We start from the raw sequence: 13,495 nt of genomic DNA on the forward strand, positions 1-13,495 counted from the left end.
CAACGGGACTTTGTCAAGCCTGCGTCGACACGTCAACTGGACTTCATCAAGCCTGCGTCGACACGTCAACTGGACTTCATCAAGCCTGCGTCGACACGTCAACGGGACTTTGTCAAGTTTGCGTCGACACGTCAACGGGACTTTGTCAAGCCTGCGTCAACTGGACACGTCAACTGGACTTTGTCAAGCCTGCGTCGACACGTCAACTGGACTTTGTCAAGCCTGCGTCGACACGTCAACTGGACTTCATCAAGCCTGCGTCGACACGTCAACGGGACTTTGTCAAGTCTGCGTCGACACATCAACGTGACTTTGTCAAGCCTGCGTCGACACGTCAACGTGACTTTGTCAAGTCTGCGTTGACATGACTTTGTCAAGTCTGCGTTGACACGACTTTGTCAAGTCTGCGTCGACACGTCAAAGCGACTTTGTCAAGTCTGCGTTGACACGATTTTGTCAAGTATGAGTCTACATGTCAACGCAACTTTGTCAAGTCTGCATCGACATGTCAACGTGATCTTGTCAAGTCTGTGTGATGGTAGCAACACATAACAAACTACAAACAGTCTTTTAATGATACATTTCGTTCTCTTTTTTCGCCTGCCACCACCCCCCCTTCGGAGGACAACTTTATTTTTAATACAGCAAATTAGCTACACAATATGTTACAATACAGACAATAGATTTATATACAGTGCAGTATTTGTCCTACCGTAACCATTCACCCAGTTTAGTGAAACCCTGGGTACATAAGGAGAGAGGGGATTATAGCACCACATAGTATACATAGTGTAACATAACATATAAGACACGACAACGTGACAGACAGATAACAGAAGGACAAGACAGTTGACAGACACAAGAACGTATTATTAATGATTGAGTAGAATGATCTTGAGCGAATTCTATTTGTTGATCTGAGATTCACATTGGTTAGTCACTGTTAAGGTGTTTGAGCAGAAATGGGTTTGGAGACATGTTATGCATGGGTATGGATAGTGTCTGCCTATGTGTATGTGTGAATTGATAGCTGCAAGGGCAAAGGGAAAAGGCAAAGAAAAAAATAAACTTACATATCAGAAGAGGGAGGTATGTGACTGGTTGTGTACACGGCTTGTAGTTATGTTTTTGTGTTATTAAGAAATGTTAAAAATGGGGACCAGGTGTCTTCGAAGGCTGATATCTGCTTCCTTTTGTGTGCATTGTGTTTCTCCATTGAAATGTGTTCTGAAATTAAATGTATCCAATGATTAATATGGCAAGATTTCTTTGATTTCCAGTTTTGGAGAACTACTTTCTTAGCAACAGCTAGAGAGACGAGCAACGGATTCATATATTTTTGCGGGATATTGATTTTGGAAAAGTCACCAATGAGTGTTAAGAATGATGGGATTCTTTGACTCAGGACAGTGGACAGTGTCTCAATGACTGTAACACAAAACGAACTGGTTGGCACTGCCACATGGCGTGCAAATAGTCATCTATGCTACCTAAATTGCATTGTAAACAAATATCGGTGTTGTTTAGGCCCATTTAGAACATTTTACTTTGGGTAATGTCAGTTCTGTGAATGACTTTATATTGAATAAGCTGCAGGTTTGTGTTATCGCTCATGAAAAATGTGTTCCTACAGATTTGTTCCCAGTACTCAGAGTTGATGGAAATCATTGTATGTAGCTGGGAGGTTAATTTTTTAGGTTTAAAAAGTTCCTTTTTGTATTGTATCCATGTGGAAGGTTTAGTCTGTATCATGAATTCTGGGTTGTGCCAGAGTGGGGTAAACTTTGTTCTCTTAATGCAGATTCATCCATTATTGTCTAATTCGAGATACAGGGTATTAATTGCAATGGCAGTACATATATTTTGGCACTGTGATTCTGCTGATTAAATTAAATGCAAGTAATGAATGTATAAATAACTTGTATTAATAAAATGTATATTAATACATGCAGGGATTATTAATAATTGGAAGTAATGAAGATGGCATCTCCCATGTTCATATTAAAAACAAAAAGAAAACAACACTGAGCCAGTGGTATATAATAATTTACAATAAATTAAATAAAGAAGTGGCTTATAAGTTCCTTTTAAATATTGTTCTTTGTATATTTATAAATCAAACATGGCACAGGATATATACAGTACATAGTCAACTGTACATTATAAAGATGCACACTAACTATTTCAAAGTGTGATGCATGTTAAAGCTTTAAAAGTTGTTGGAAGCGGTGTACAATTTTTTAACAAGGCACATGCAAGCAGCTGATCATGCTATTCATCCTATAGTAGTGGATTTTATTTGTTAAAAATATTGTTGATGTAAAAATTATCACCTACACAAATTGGTGTGATATAACCTTATTTAAAAGGTATGTAAATAAATGCTTTTTTACTATTATTTAGTCAATTTATTTGACTAGTTTTAAGAAAAATCACAGCTCTTTGCCTTTAACTTAATGTAGCCTTTAAATAAGGTTGTAATAGAGCATTTCATTCTAAGGGCAAATCCTAGGGTTGTAAATGGACATGTAAAAACGTTTTTGGGTAATTTTTGTACCTAATAAAGACACAAAACCTTCTATGTAGAAACCATACTTATCTATTTCAAAGCATTCTTTGGCACCTTAAGCTTTACTGGGGGCCGTCCACAGACATTTTAAGTGGCAGTAAACCAAACCAAAAAAGGGCACTAGAAGGGGGTGGCCTACTATTAACATGGTTTTAATAAAATGTGTTTATAATGTGTTATAGATGACTAGCCATAACTAAGTGATTATAATGTTATTAAGATAAATATATCCTACTTAAAAAGAAGAATTAAAGTGTGACATTAAACTGCTTAATATTCAACACGATTTATCTGCTGGCTTGCTGGAGCTTTGAATCCATGTTTGCAATTTTGAAGCAGCCTCCATAAAGTTACCCCTTTGTCTACTTTTTTTGCGAAGGGCTTGTTTGTTTGTTTGTCCAAACATTGTGCCAACAACAGCAAATTTGGTGTTATTTATATTATATATTTATATGATGAGGTACATTCATTTATTAATTAATTACACAAGCAATTTTTTGCTTGCTAAATTGTTAGCACCTTTACAAGACCGAGAGCAAATCACTACAAAAATAAACTACCAAATTACTAATTCAGCGGATCAACAACTGAGGTAATGTAATAAATCTAATTTAACTTACCTGTTAATCTCCAGATTGTGAAAGAAATGCTGTGCGGTCGGGAAAACACGAAGTGGATTATCAGAATCAGTAGATCTGGTATCAGAACACTTTGAGTAAGATCGGCGGTTGAGCTACCTGACTGTTCTTCTCCTTACCATAAAATAACCCATCACATTGTAAACTGCACTTTATGTCATGAGAGCGCGGACGATCTATGTGACGTTTTTTATTCTAAAATCCATTATGACGTGTCACATTCTAAACTCCATTGTGTCATCCCGTGTTGGAATTATGCCAACGATTATGGGGGATCCCCTAGATAAAATCCCCCCTCCCCCACCGGCCAAGCTGATCCTGGATCAACATGTTTTGTTGGTCCTGCATGTTATTATAAAAAAGAAACCCCAAATTATCCTTAACTTAACCCTAACCATTTGTTACCCCTTAGATTAGTGTGAATAATAGTTTAAGAAGAATTTTTAAAAGCCCCTAACCCAATCCTAAATCTTATAAACTGACAATTCCTCCAGAAAACAGTGTTAGGTGCAGTTGAGAGTTTACATTTATTTCAGACAGAAATATTTTGGATTAGCTAATGGCGCAATTGGGACAAAATAATGGACAGTATCGCTTTGTGGCAGTGCAGCATAAGAAATTTAAATACATTTAGTATTTCAATCATTTGAATATTTATTTATTACATATTTTTTATATTAGCTTGGCTTGGTTTACGTATGTTAACATTTTAAATAATACTAAAACATATCAACAAGTAAAATAAAATATAATCAACAAGTTAAACAAAAAAGTTTTGAGTAGACTACAACAAAAAGTAGCCATCCAGATTGTTGTGGTAGTCCTTGTTAAAAAAAAAGGTTAGAGACCCCTGCTGTAGCATAAATGTACATTTGTAAACGAGCCCTAGCTGGCAGCAAAATATAATAATAATAATAATAATAATAATAATAATAATAGCCTAATAAATAAAAATGATCCAGTTAATGCAGGTCGTTTGTTGTTTATTTTGGGTCTTTTAGTTATACTATATTTATAAGGGTATTTTTAGTTATCCTGATCTCTCTCATATTAGAAATTATCTTCTTGTGATGTACGTGTTGTTTTTTTAAGCCAATCCTTTACTTTTATTTAGGTTATTATTTGTTTTTACGAATAGTTAACTAAATTTAGTTTTAAGAATACTACCATATTGTGGAAGTATTTATTTATATTTTCTGTTCATTAATATTTGGTTGTTCATCATTAGTCTTTATTCATGATTGTCAATGGATTACAACAACGGATGTGATCGCCACGCCCCTCTCACGCTCACTGCTCTGAGAGCGCGTGTCAGTCTGGTTCATGCAGTCATGGAGATGCGGGTTTAGCACGAGTCCTGACGCAACGCAGCGATTTGTGTGCTTTTGAAACTTATTGCCAAGTCTTTGATAACAAACAAGTAATCGAGTAAGAGTACGTACTAAGGTATGTAAATAGTTTTGTTTTTCTATCTTGCTGGATTCTTTTTGTGCTTGTTGTTCTGTTATTTATCTGTTTGTTTGGCTGCATCTTATTTAAACCATTTTTAAAACCTATATTTAATATAGTCAGATATTTTTCATGCTTCTTCATGCTTTATAATGCACATTGTCTGAATAAAGCTCATATAATAGCCTATATTTTGCAGCACGTGCCATGTTTCTTGAGGAGATCCTCAGTACATGTGGAGTGACTGTATTCCTTTGTGTCTTCACTCTGCTCCTGCTGGCACTTCACGGTCAGCGAAAAAGACCAGGCTGCACCTTGCCTCCAGGTCCCAGACCATGGCCGCTGGTGGGCAACCTTCTCCAAACGGGGGAACAGATCCATTTGTCCCTAACTGACCTGAGAGCTCAGTATGGAGATGTCTTCCAGATGAAGATGGGATCCCTCGTGGTGGTGGTTTTAAGCGGTTATTCTACAATCAAAGAGGCTTTGGTAAGGCAAGGAGAGGCGTTTGCCGGACGTCCTGATCTTTTTACCTTTTCTGCAGTTGCTAATGGCACTAGTATGACGTTTAGCGAGAAGTATGGTGAAACTTGGGTGCTTCACAAAAAGATCTGCAAAAACGCCTTGAGGACCTTCTCCCAAGCTGAACCGCGAGACTCAAATGCCTCTTGCCTCTTAGAGGAACGTATCGGTGTAGAAGCAGTGGAGATGGTGGAGGCTCTGAAGGAGCAAGGAGCTGAGGCGGGAGATGTGGGGTTTGATCCATCCATACTGCTAGTGACATCGGTTGCCAACGTGGTTTGCGCTCTGTGTTTTGGAAAGCGATACGCCTATAACGACAAAGAGTTCCTCACCATTGTCCGTATTAATAACGAAGTTCTGCGCATCTTCGCTGCAGGGAATCTTGCAGACTTTTTCCCCATCTTCCGTTACCTGCCCAGTCCGTCATTGAGAAAAATGGTCCAATACATAAACAGGATGAATGACTTCATGGAACGCAACATCAAGGAACATCTCAATACCTTTGATAGGGTAAAAACAAGAATCTACAATAAACCTAATATATTGTTCTCTTAATGCTTTATATTCAAATTAACTACTGAACTTAAATAGAAGTCAAAATTATCTTGCAGTGGCGGCCGGTGACTTTTTTTTTCGAGGGCACATGATGCGAAGTTCGTCACAACATGTACTGTAGCCCGTCATGTGTGTAGTTCGTAATTTCAAAATATGTGTTCGCCGCGTCGAGTGAACCTGTGTGCATCACATTTCTTGTCAAAATAACCCTTCTAAAGGGTTTATGATCAAAGAGATGCTCGCGTTTGCCAGATACTCGCATAATCTCATGCGTAATCAGAGTTTACTGTTAAGGAAGTGTCTTGGGTGTATTTTGTGAACGCGAGCGTCTGTTTTCATAAATGGTTTGGATGCGTGTGCAGCAGGCACTTATTTTGACAAAACACGTACGCACATGGTTCGCATGACGCAACAAACACATATTTTGAAAACGCGAGCAACACATATGACACATTTTGAATTTGCACCCATTGGAAGAACAGTCACAAGCCACCACTATTAGGTCCTATGATAAAAAAGGTTGCACTCCAGCTTCATTCTCAGCATCTGTTTTCACTTTATCAGAAGAACGTAAGGGTATCGTTTGAAGTCAATATGTCTTCCATGTAAAATCCATTGCAAATAAATAATTATTCGGAAAAATATACAAGCTCCTTAGAAAAGGGAGCTTTTGCAAGATATATAAACTCAGATTTCCAAGTTATGTCTATTGAATGTACTTTTTGAAAGTATATTTTAATAATATGCCCTTGTTGTCAAAGTTCTTGTTCATTTTCCATACATTTTCCTCTGTGGCTATAGAACAGTTTCCAAACTGAGCTCTATGCGACTTCAGTTCTTTCTTCAGAGCGCTTGTAAATTGAGCATTTTGTTTATACACACTAAAATGTTCGCATGCACAACTGAATTCAGTATAAACAATTTTGAGAAAGGAGCACATGCCAGGAACAAGATGAACATGAATGTGATATAAAAGTGAGTGTAGGCTTCAAAAGGCATCAAAGTTTATTTACACGATGAAAGTGAGTGTATTAACTTGTGATTTTGTGCAGAACTGTATCCGGGATATCACAGATGCTTTAATAGCCATGTGTGAGGACAGACAGGAGGACGGAGAAGCAGCCACGCTAAGCAACTCACAGATTGTGAGCAGTGTTATTGACATCTTTGGAGCCGGTACGAAACCTAAAAATCAAAAGCGTGCATGAGAGAATGTAAACAATGTGTTCTGGATGTAGAATCTGTTTATAATCTAAATTAGAAACAATATTTGAAGCGATGTAGAAGCATTATGATTATTTGCAGTTAGTTAACAATTCATAAACTCAAGCATTTATTCATACAACTGTGCCAACATTATTTTACATATTTCATTGCGGTTTGCCAGACATAAACGCATGCCTTCCAGGGCTACAGTTCTTCTCTATGGGATGCTATTACTCTAATAGCTTCGGTTGTTAAAGACATGCATTTACATCCAAAACCAGATGTTTTTTCTGGCTCTGTGCTTTTGTCACAGGGGACAACTGCAGACTAATCTACCAGAATCCGAGTTCTTAGAATTTGCCTTAGATGTATGTTTTTCATCTGGGCTTGGCTCGCGCTGATCATTTCTGTTTCTGCGTCTTGCTAGTTCTGGTTCATTAAAGAGTGTTTAGCAGACCCCCTGTGAGGAGCCCAACTGCTCTTTTTTGTTTTAGTAGTAAGCTGAGAATGTTTGGGGGTTTTCTTCTTGCAACACAGACTTGCTAGTAGTCGACTTGGTTGCCCACTTTCTATCAATGTGATATTTTAACCATGTACTGTACAATAAAGCAGAGTATTTTGTTTATTTTTTTGTAAATAGTATTTATAAAACGCAAATGTATATCCTTATTATCTAAATTGCGTAAGGAATAATTGAAGACGGGCTGGACCGGAAGTCAATTATTTCACTTATAGACAAGTTTCCTGGGTGAGGTGGGCGGGCCGCCGTTGGCCTTTCGCTCAGCCAAGCACTTCCGGTTAGCGAGTTTGTTTTCGCCACGAGTTGTTGCAACCGCGAACAGCACAATATGTCCTGGAGCCGTGTCTGCGTGTAACACCATCCATAGTTTACTTTTTTCTGCACGCTAACCAAAGACAGTAAAAGGCGCTAATCGGAAGTGCTTGGTAGACACAACCGGAAGTCGTTGGCAGAGTGAAAGGATAATGGCGGCCGGCCTTTTTTACCCGGGACACTTGTCTATACCACAGTTACAACAAACATAGCTGCGGTGGTTATTTTAAGACATTTGACAGGTTAGTTTAACCTGATAAGGAACACTGTGCCATACATGGTACACCCCCTCCCTTGCACGTGAGGCTGCATTACGTCATTGTAACTTTGAAGCATTAAATCTTCAAAATATACGGTCATGCAGCACATCGTTGGAAAGCTTAGACATTAGTAATTCAATTAAGCTCACACACAAAGCATAATATGATTTTTAGCAGTCATAAAACTGTAATCTAGTTGTTAGTTACCTGAACCGGGCGGCGCCGATTTAGGATATTTACTTACCTTCAAAATCTTCCCTTTATCCGCTTAGGTAAAATTGTGCAAAACAAATTGTTAATAAATCCCCAAAAGTCCAAGGAAATGGAATATCCAAGCCTTTTAATCCAAAACGATTTCATCTCACAAGCTTGACGTTTCTGACCGAATTACGATATAAATAGTGTATACAATTAGTTCACTAACGGACATTCGTTCGAATCTCACTTTTCATTCACGATTTATAATGAATATTCGGATGTCACGTTTATTGTGCAACGTCTGAGGATCAAATACGCCCCCTTGTGGAATTTCAGCCGTTCCATAAGGGGCTACATTACATAATCAACACTTGTGGAACATTTCTCAACCAATCAGAATAAAGCATTTAACAGGCCTGTGGTATAATGTAAAGTATTAAAGGGATAATTCACCCAAAAATCATTTACTCACTCTTAGTTGTCCCAAATCTGTATTGATTTATTGCTTCTGCTTAACAAAAAGGAAATATATTTTTAATCAAGCAGAAAGCAAAAGCACCATTGACTTCAATAGTAGTAAAAATACTTTGAAACTCAATGGTGCTCCAAAACGGTTTGCTTACAAACAATGCTCAAAATATCTTCCTTTGTGTTCAGCAGAACAAAGAATTTTGTACATGTTTCGATGATTATATGATGACAAAACTATTCATTCAAGATTTTGATTATAACCAATGCCATTTTTTTCTTATAGGTTTTGACACTATCATCACAGGTTTACAATGGAGCCTTTTGTATCTAATCAAGTTTCCAGAGATTCAGGCTAAGATCGTCCAGGAGATAGGTAACTATTCGAAGGAGCCAATTAAAACAATTTACTGTTTATTCAAAGCAAAAACGTTTTCCATTATGCATTTGCCTTTCTTCGGCCATCCTGCTGCATCCTCGGGAAATTGGATCCCCATTAATCGTGGTTTGTGGTTTGTTATGGGACACACACAGGAAACCAAAAACAATATAAAATCAGATCCATGATTTGGAAAGCTGCGCTTAGGGGATGTCCAAGAGGTATTAACAAAGGAACAAAACCTTCTCCTCATGTGGCCTCGTTTATTTTGGTCTTCTGTAATCTGTACATGTAGGAATTTTCCACAAACAGTAACTTATTTAGTTTAAATATTTTCTATTCAAAAGTGCATATGATTATAAAATTGTGTATCTGAATATAATTAAATATGAATTGACAAAATTATGCATAATATTTGCTTTTTCTCTTCACATATAAATACAAATTAGGTACATAGTATTCAACTAAAGCAAGTTTGTTAGCTGCTATTCATCACAGTGTTAGTACTGTAGCTTATTTGTTGCATGTGTTTTCCAGATAACCAGGTTGGAATGGACAGGCTTCCACAGTTTAAAGACAAGCCAAACATGCCATACACTGAAGCCTTTATATGTGAGGTGTTTCGTCATGCATCCTACGTACCCTTCACCATTCCTCACTGGTGAGCCTGTATTGCTAAACTTTTTCTGTTTAGTATCACTTAAAGTCATCATATAAGACTAATATGATGTATTACTCATTAATATACCCATTTTATGTAGCACAACTGAAAATGTTACACTCAATGGATACTTCATTCCCAAAGACACATGTGTGTTTATCAACCAGTATCAAGTCAACCATGACATGTAAGTATTAGCAGATTCCTCACTGGTTTTGTTTATGTTCTTTATTTTCTTATCTATATCGCTCTTATTATATAAACAATTATGTATACAGTAATTATGTTTGTATACTGTATATTATATTTATATATCATGCACATCTGACTAACCAACTTACTATATTTTCTAAAAGGGAGATTTGGGGTGATCCAGAGTCCTTCCGACCAGAACGCTTCCTTACCCAGTCTGGTAATGTAAATAAAATGCTTACAGAGAAGGTGATGATATTCGGTTTGGGAATACGCCGCTGCCTCGGTGACAGTTTTGCCCGTCTGGAAATGTTTATGTTCTTAACCACTTTGCTCCACCATCTAAACATAGAGAATATTCCCGGGCAGAAGCTTGATCTGAGCTCCACATTTGGTCTCTCCATGAAGCCCAGACCCTTCCGAATAAAAATCGTATCTCGTTACTAAATTAATACATAGATTATTTGTCAATGTCATTATATGGACACCAAATGTACAGAATCACTTCTGTGACAGCTAAGCTTTAGAGATCTTGCTGCTGTACAAATATATCTTTATTCATTATGCATTCTGCTCACATGTTTACTGTTGCACATACAGTATATTTTTCATATTCATGCCATGTTTATGCTAATGCATGAGGGGTATGTAACTGGTTACTGTGTGTACTTTTAAAGGGACACTCCACTTTTTTGAAGGTATGCTTGTTTTCCAGCTCCCCTGGAGTTAAACAGTTGAGTTTTGCCGTTTTGGAGTCCATTCGGCTGATTTCCGGGTTTGGCGCTGCCACTTTTGGCATGGCTTGGCACAGTCCATTGAATCCGATTGGACTGTTGTGTTTAAAAAGTACATATATATATATATATATATATATATATATATATATATATATATATATATATATATATATATATATATATATATATATATATATATATATATATATATATATATATATATATATATATATATATATATATATATATATATATATATATATAGGCCGATAAATATTCATGTTATTTTCACAATGAAAAACTCCCAGACCGCGGACATCTTGTCTTTGCGCTAGACTAGCATACTCTTCTTAAGCCCGCAACACGTGTCATCTTCGTGCTATGTCACAGAAAGCACCAATCAAAACTCCACATGGCCAGCAATGAGCAAGTGAAGTGGTTCAACAAACCAAAATAATCCATCATTTATCGGCTTTCATTTATCGGCCTAATTTTGCTATCAGACCGATAACCGATAATATTAAAAATAAGCAGTTATCGGCCGATAACGATATGTTGGCCGATATATCGTGCATCCCTACTTCAGTATGTAAAATTGTGTACTAAGACAGACGGAAAATTGCCGTAACATGGCTGCAGGAGGCGCAATGATATCCCCTGCTATTAAAAGTTACTAAGGGGACTATTTTCGGCTGCTGCATAATATCATTGCGCCTCCTGCAGCCAGGGCCGGAGTGGGGCCACTTTTCAGCCCGGGAGTTTCAGGCCCAAGACCGGCCCACTTTTTCCATAGTGTTATTCAGCTCTTTTTTCAAATTGGATAAATAAAGCAACAGTTCAGCTCTTACTATAGATTTTATTAATATCATGGTCCAACAAATAAGGTAAAAGTTAAATAATATTTCACGTAAGATGAGAAGTTAACAAAAATATTCCTCTACACTCTAAAAAAGGCTGGGTTATTTTTTACCCATAATGGGTAAATATTGGACAGAACAAATGCTGGGTTAAAAATAACCCAATGTTGGGTTGTTGTTATGCAACCATGGATTATAATAACCGAACAGTTGGGTTAAAACAACCCAGCATTGGGTCAATTTTAACCCAGCAGCGTGTTCTGTCCAATATTTACCCATTATCCTATGGGTAAAAAATAACCCAGCCCTTTTTAGAGTCTAGTATTCCACAAGGAAAGGTTGATAAATTATTAGCATTGCTAATGCTATGAGGCTTATGATTAATCAGGTGCAAATAGAAATATAAAACCCAGTCCTAATTAAAAAAGAAAACAGTTTGACAAAAAATATTTAATCCAATATTGGGTAAATATATAGCATAAAAAGTGATTTATAAGCTTTTTTTTCGGCTGGTCATTTTTGACTGGGAACACAAAAGGTGTTATAGGGTTCTGAACACAACTTGAGGGTTAAATAACTTTAATTCATATTGTTTACTCATTGCCTCCTCGTTTTCAGCGGGGAACTGGCTTCTGCTGCTCAGAAGCTGCTTGCATAATATTTGCAAAGTCTAAAAATGTTGGCTTGTAAATAGTTTGAAAACGGTATTAGCCGAATAATTACGTTGCTAATGCTAACCATTACTAGGCGTATTTCTCTTTAAGTTACCTGTTGTCACTTTTGTTGGTCCTCTTGAAAATAAATCTGTAAGTTTGGCACATTTGGCAGCATCCTCCTCAAATGGCTTTTATCTTCAACCTGTTTTTTACGCCCTCCTCCTCTCAGACGCGTATTGTTACGGTAGGGCCGGCCCAGCCTACCGGAGAAAAGTTTTGGAAGACGTGCTATGGACCGAACCAACTCTATGGGAGGGGAGGGGAAAACTCCTTCACATGGTACAACCCATGCAGAGGCTGCGCGCTGCAGTGTCAATGCGAAACGTGTGAAGTGTCATTTAAGAGAAGATAGACTCACTAACGTGACAAATGTAAAAAAAAAAAAAAAAAACTCGACCGGCCCCAAAGTGAAGCGGCCCACCGGGAATTCTCCCGGTTCTCCCGATTACCCACTCCGGGCCTGCCTGCAGCCATGTTACAGCAGCAAAGTCCTTGATTACGCCGGAATGAGAGTATAGTTCCTAGCCATATCTGCCTTGAAAATCGCAACTTTTAATTTTCCGTCGGTCTTGGTGCACGATGTGGCTGCGGAGGTGTCAGGTTTGAAATAGAAAAAAATTCTGGTTATTTTTGAGCGCGATGCTAATAGTCTGGTCGGGTTCAATGGATTGTGCTAAGCTATGTTGGGAGTGGTTGCGCCGGACCCGGAGATCGGCTGAATGGATTCCAAAGTGGTGAAGATCAAATGTTTAACTCTAGGGAAGAGTGTCCCTTTAACACAGATTATTGAAATATACATTCTAAAAATGCTATTTGTTATTTTCAACCAAGCGTTGGGGGTGGGTTGTTTCAACACAAAAATGCAGGGTTATTTTAGGCCATTGTTGGGTCAAATGTAAAAATTTTCTGGGTTAATTTAACTCAGCGGCTGGGTTCATTCCTTTTTTGACACAACGCTGGGTTAAAAATAACCCAGCATTTTTTTAATGCAGAGGAAAGTGTGGATTTTATAGCAAATTAAGCTTTGAAAAGTGAAGTCAGTTAAAAAGCTGCTTTTGTTAGAATAAAGAGTGCCTTTTAAAACTTTTAGTGCCTTTTAGAATGAAAGAATGTATGTTACACAAGAATGTAATTAATGGTATTGAGATTTTGCAGTAATAAACAAATATTATGGAACAAATTAGTTGTAATATAGTATAATGATATAATATAATGTATAATCCTCAGGTTTTTTTCTTTTATCATATAATTTGTCA

General features: G+C 37.4%; 1 protein-coding gene and 1 long non-coding RNA gene across 3 annotated transcripts in view; one reads left to right on the plus strand and one right to left on the minus strand.

Moving 5' to 3' along the window:
- The window catches only part of LOC129440043 (uncharacterized), a 16,130-nt gene extending 12,639 nt beyond the window's left edge, over nucleotides 1-3,491 (minus strand). Inside the window, exons 1-3 of the long non-coding RNA XR_008642989.2 lie at nucleotides 3,190-3,491; nucleotides 1,074-1,227; nucleotides 713-741 (exon numbers count right to left, since the gene is read on the minus strand). This is a non-coding gene — a long non-coding RNA (uncharacterized lncRNA). The remainder of the gene's footprint in view (nucleotides 1-712; nucleotides 742-1,073; nucleotides 1,228-3,189) is intronic.
- A 985-nt stretch (nucleotides 3,492-4,476) lies between these two features.
- cyp1d1 (cytochrome P450, family 1, subfamily D, polypeptide 1) lies at nucleotides 4,477-10,770 on the plus strand. 2 transcript variants are annotated; one of them, XM_055199074.2, is made up of 7 exons: nucleotides 4,477-4,653; nucleotides 4,856-5,688; nucleotides 6,786-6,909; nucleotides 8,984-9,073; nucleotides 9,614-9,737; nucleotides 9,838-9,924; nucleotides 10,094-10,770. In XM_055199074.2, the coding sequence occupies exons 2-7, from the start codon at nucleotides 4,864-4,866 to the stop codon at nucleotides 10,374-10,376; spliced, it is 1,533 nt and encodes a 510-aa protein (XP_055055049.1). In that variant the 5' UTR covers nucleotides 4,477-4,653; nucleotides 4,856-4,863; the 3' UTR covers nucleotides 10,377-10,770. The 2 variants fall into 2 exon arrangements, with proteins under 2 accessions (XP_055055049.1, XP_073716986.1); XM_073860885.1 differs by having other exon boundaries at nucleotides 4,478-4,653; nucleotides 4,951-5,688.
- The last annotated feature ends 2,725 nt before the right edge of the window (nucleotides 10,771-13,495 follow it).

Source organism: Misgurnus anguillicaudatus, chromosome 22, assembly GCF_027580225.2.
Source record: "Misgurnus anguillicaudatus chromosome 22, ASM2758022v2, whole genome shotgun sequence".
NCBI lineage: Eukaryota > Metazoa > Chordata > Actinopteri > Cypriniformes > Cobitidae > Misgurnus > Misgurnus anguillicaudatus.

Excerpts from the sequence above, each read along its gene's own strand:
- cyp1d1 (XM_055199074.2), top strand. The coding sequence starts at position 4,864 with ATGTTTCTTGAGGAGATCCTCAGTACATGTGGAGTGACTGTATTCCTT. Across the intron at positions 5,689-6,785 it reads ATCTCAATACCTTTGATAGG|AACTGTATCCGGGATATCAC; the intron begins GTAAAAACAAGA and ends GATTTTGTGCAG. Across the intron at positions 9,738-9,837 it reads CCCTTCACCATTCCTCACTG|CACAACTGAAAATGTTACAC; the intron begins GTGAGCCTGTAT and ends CATTTTATGTAG.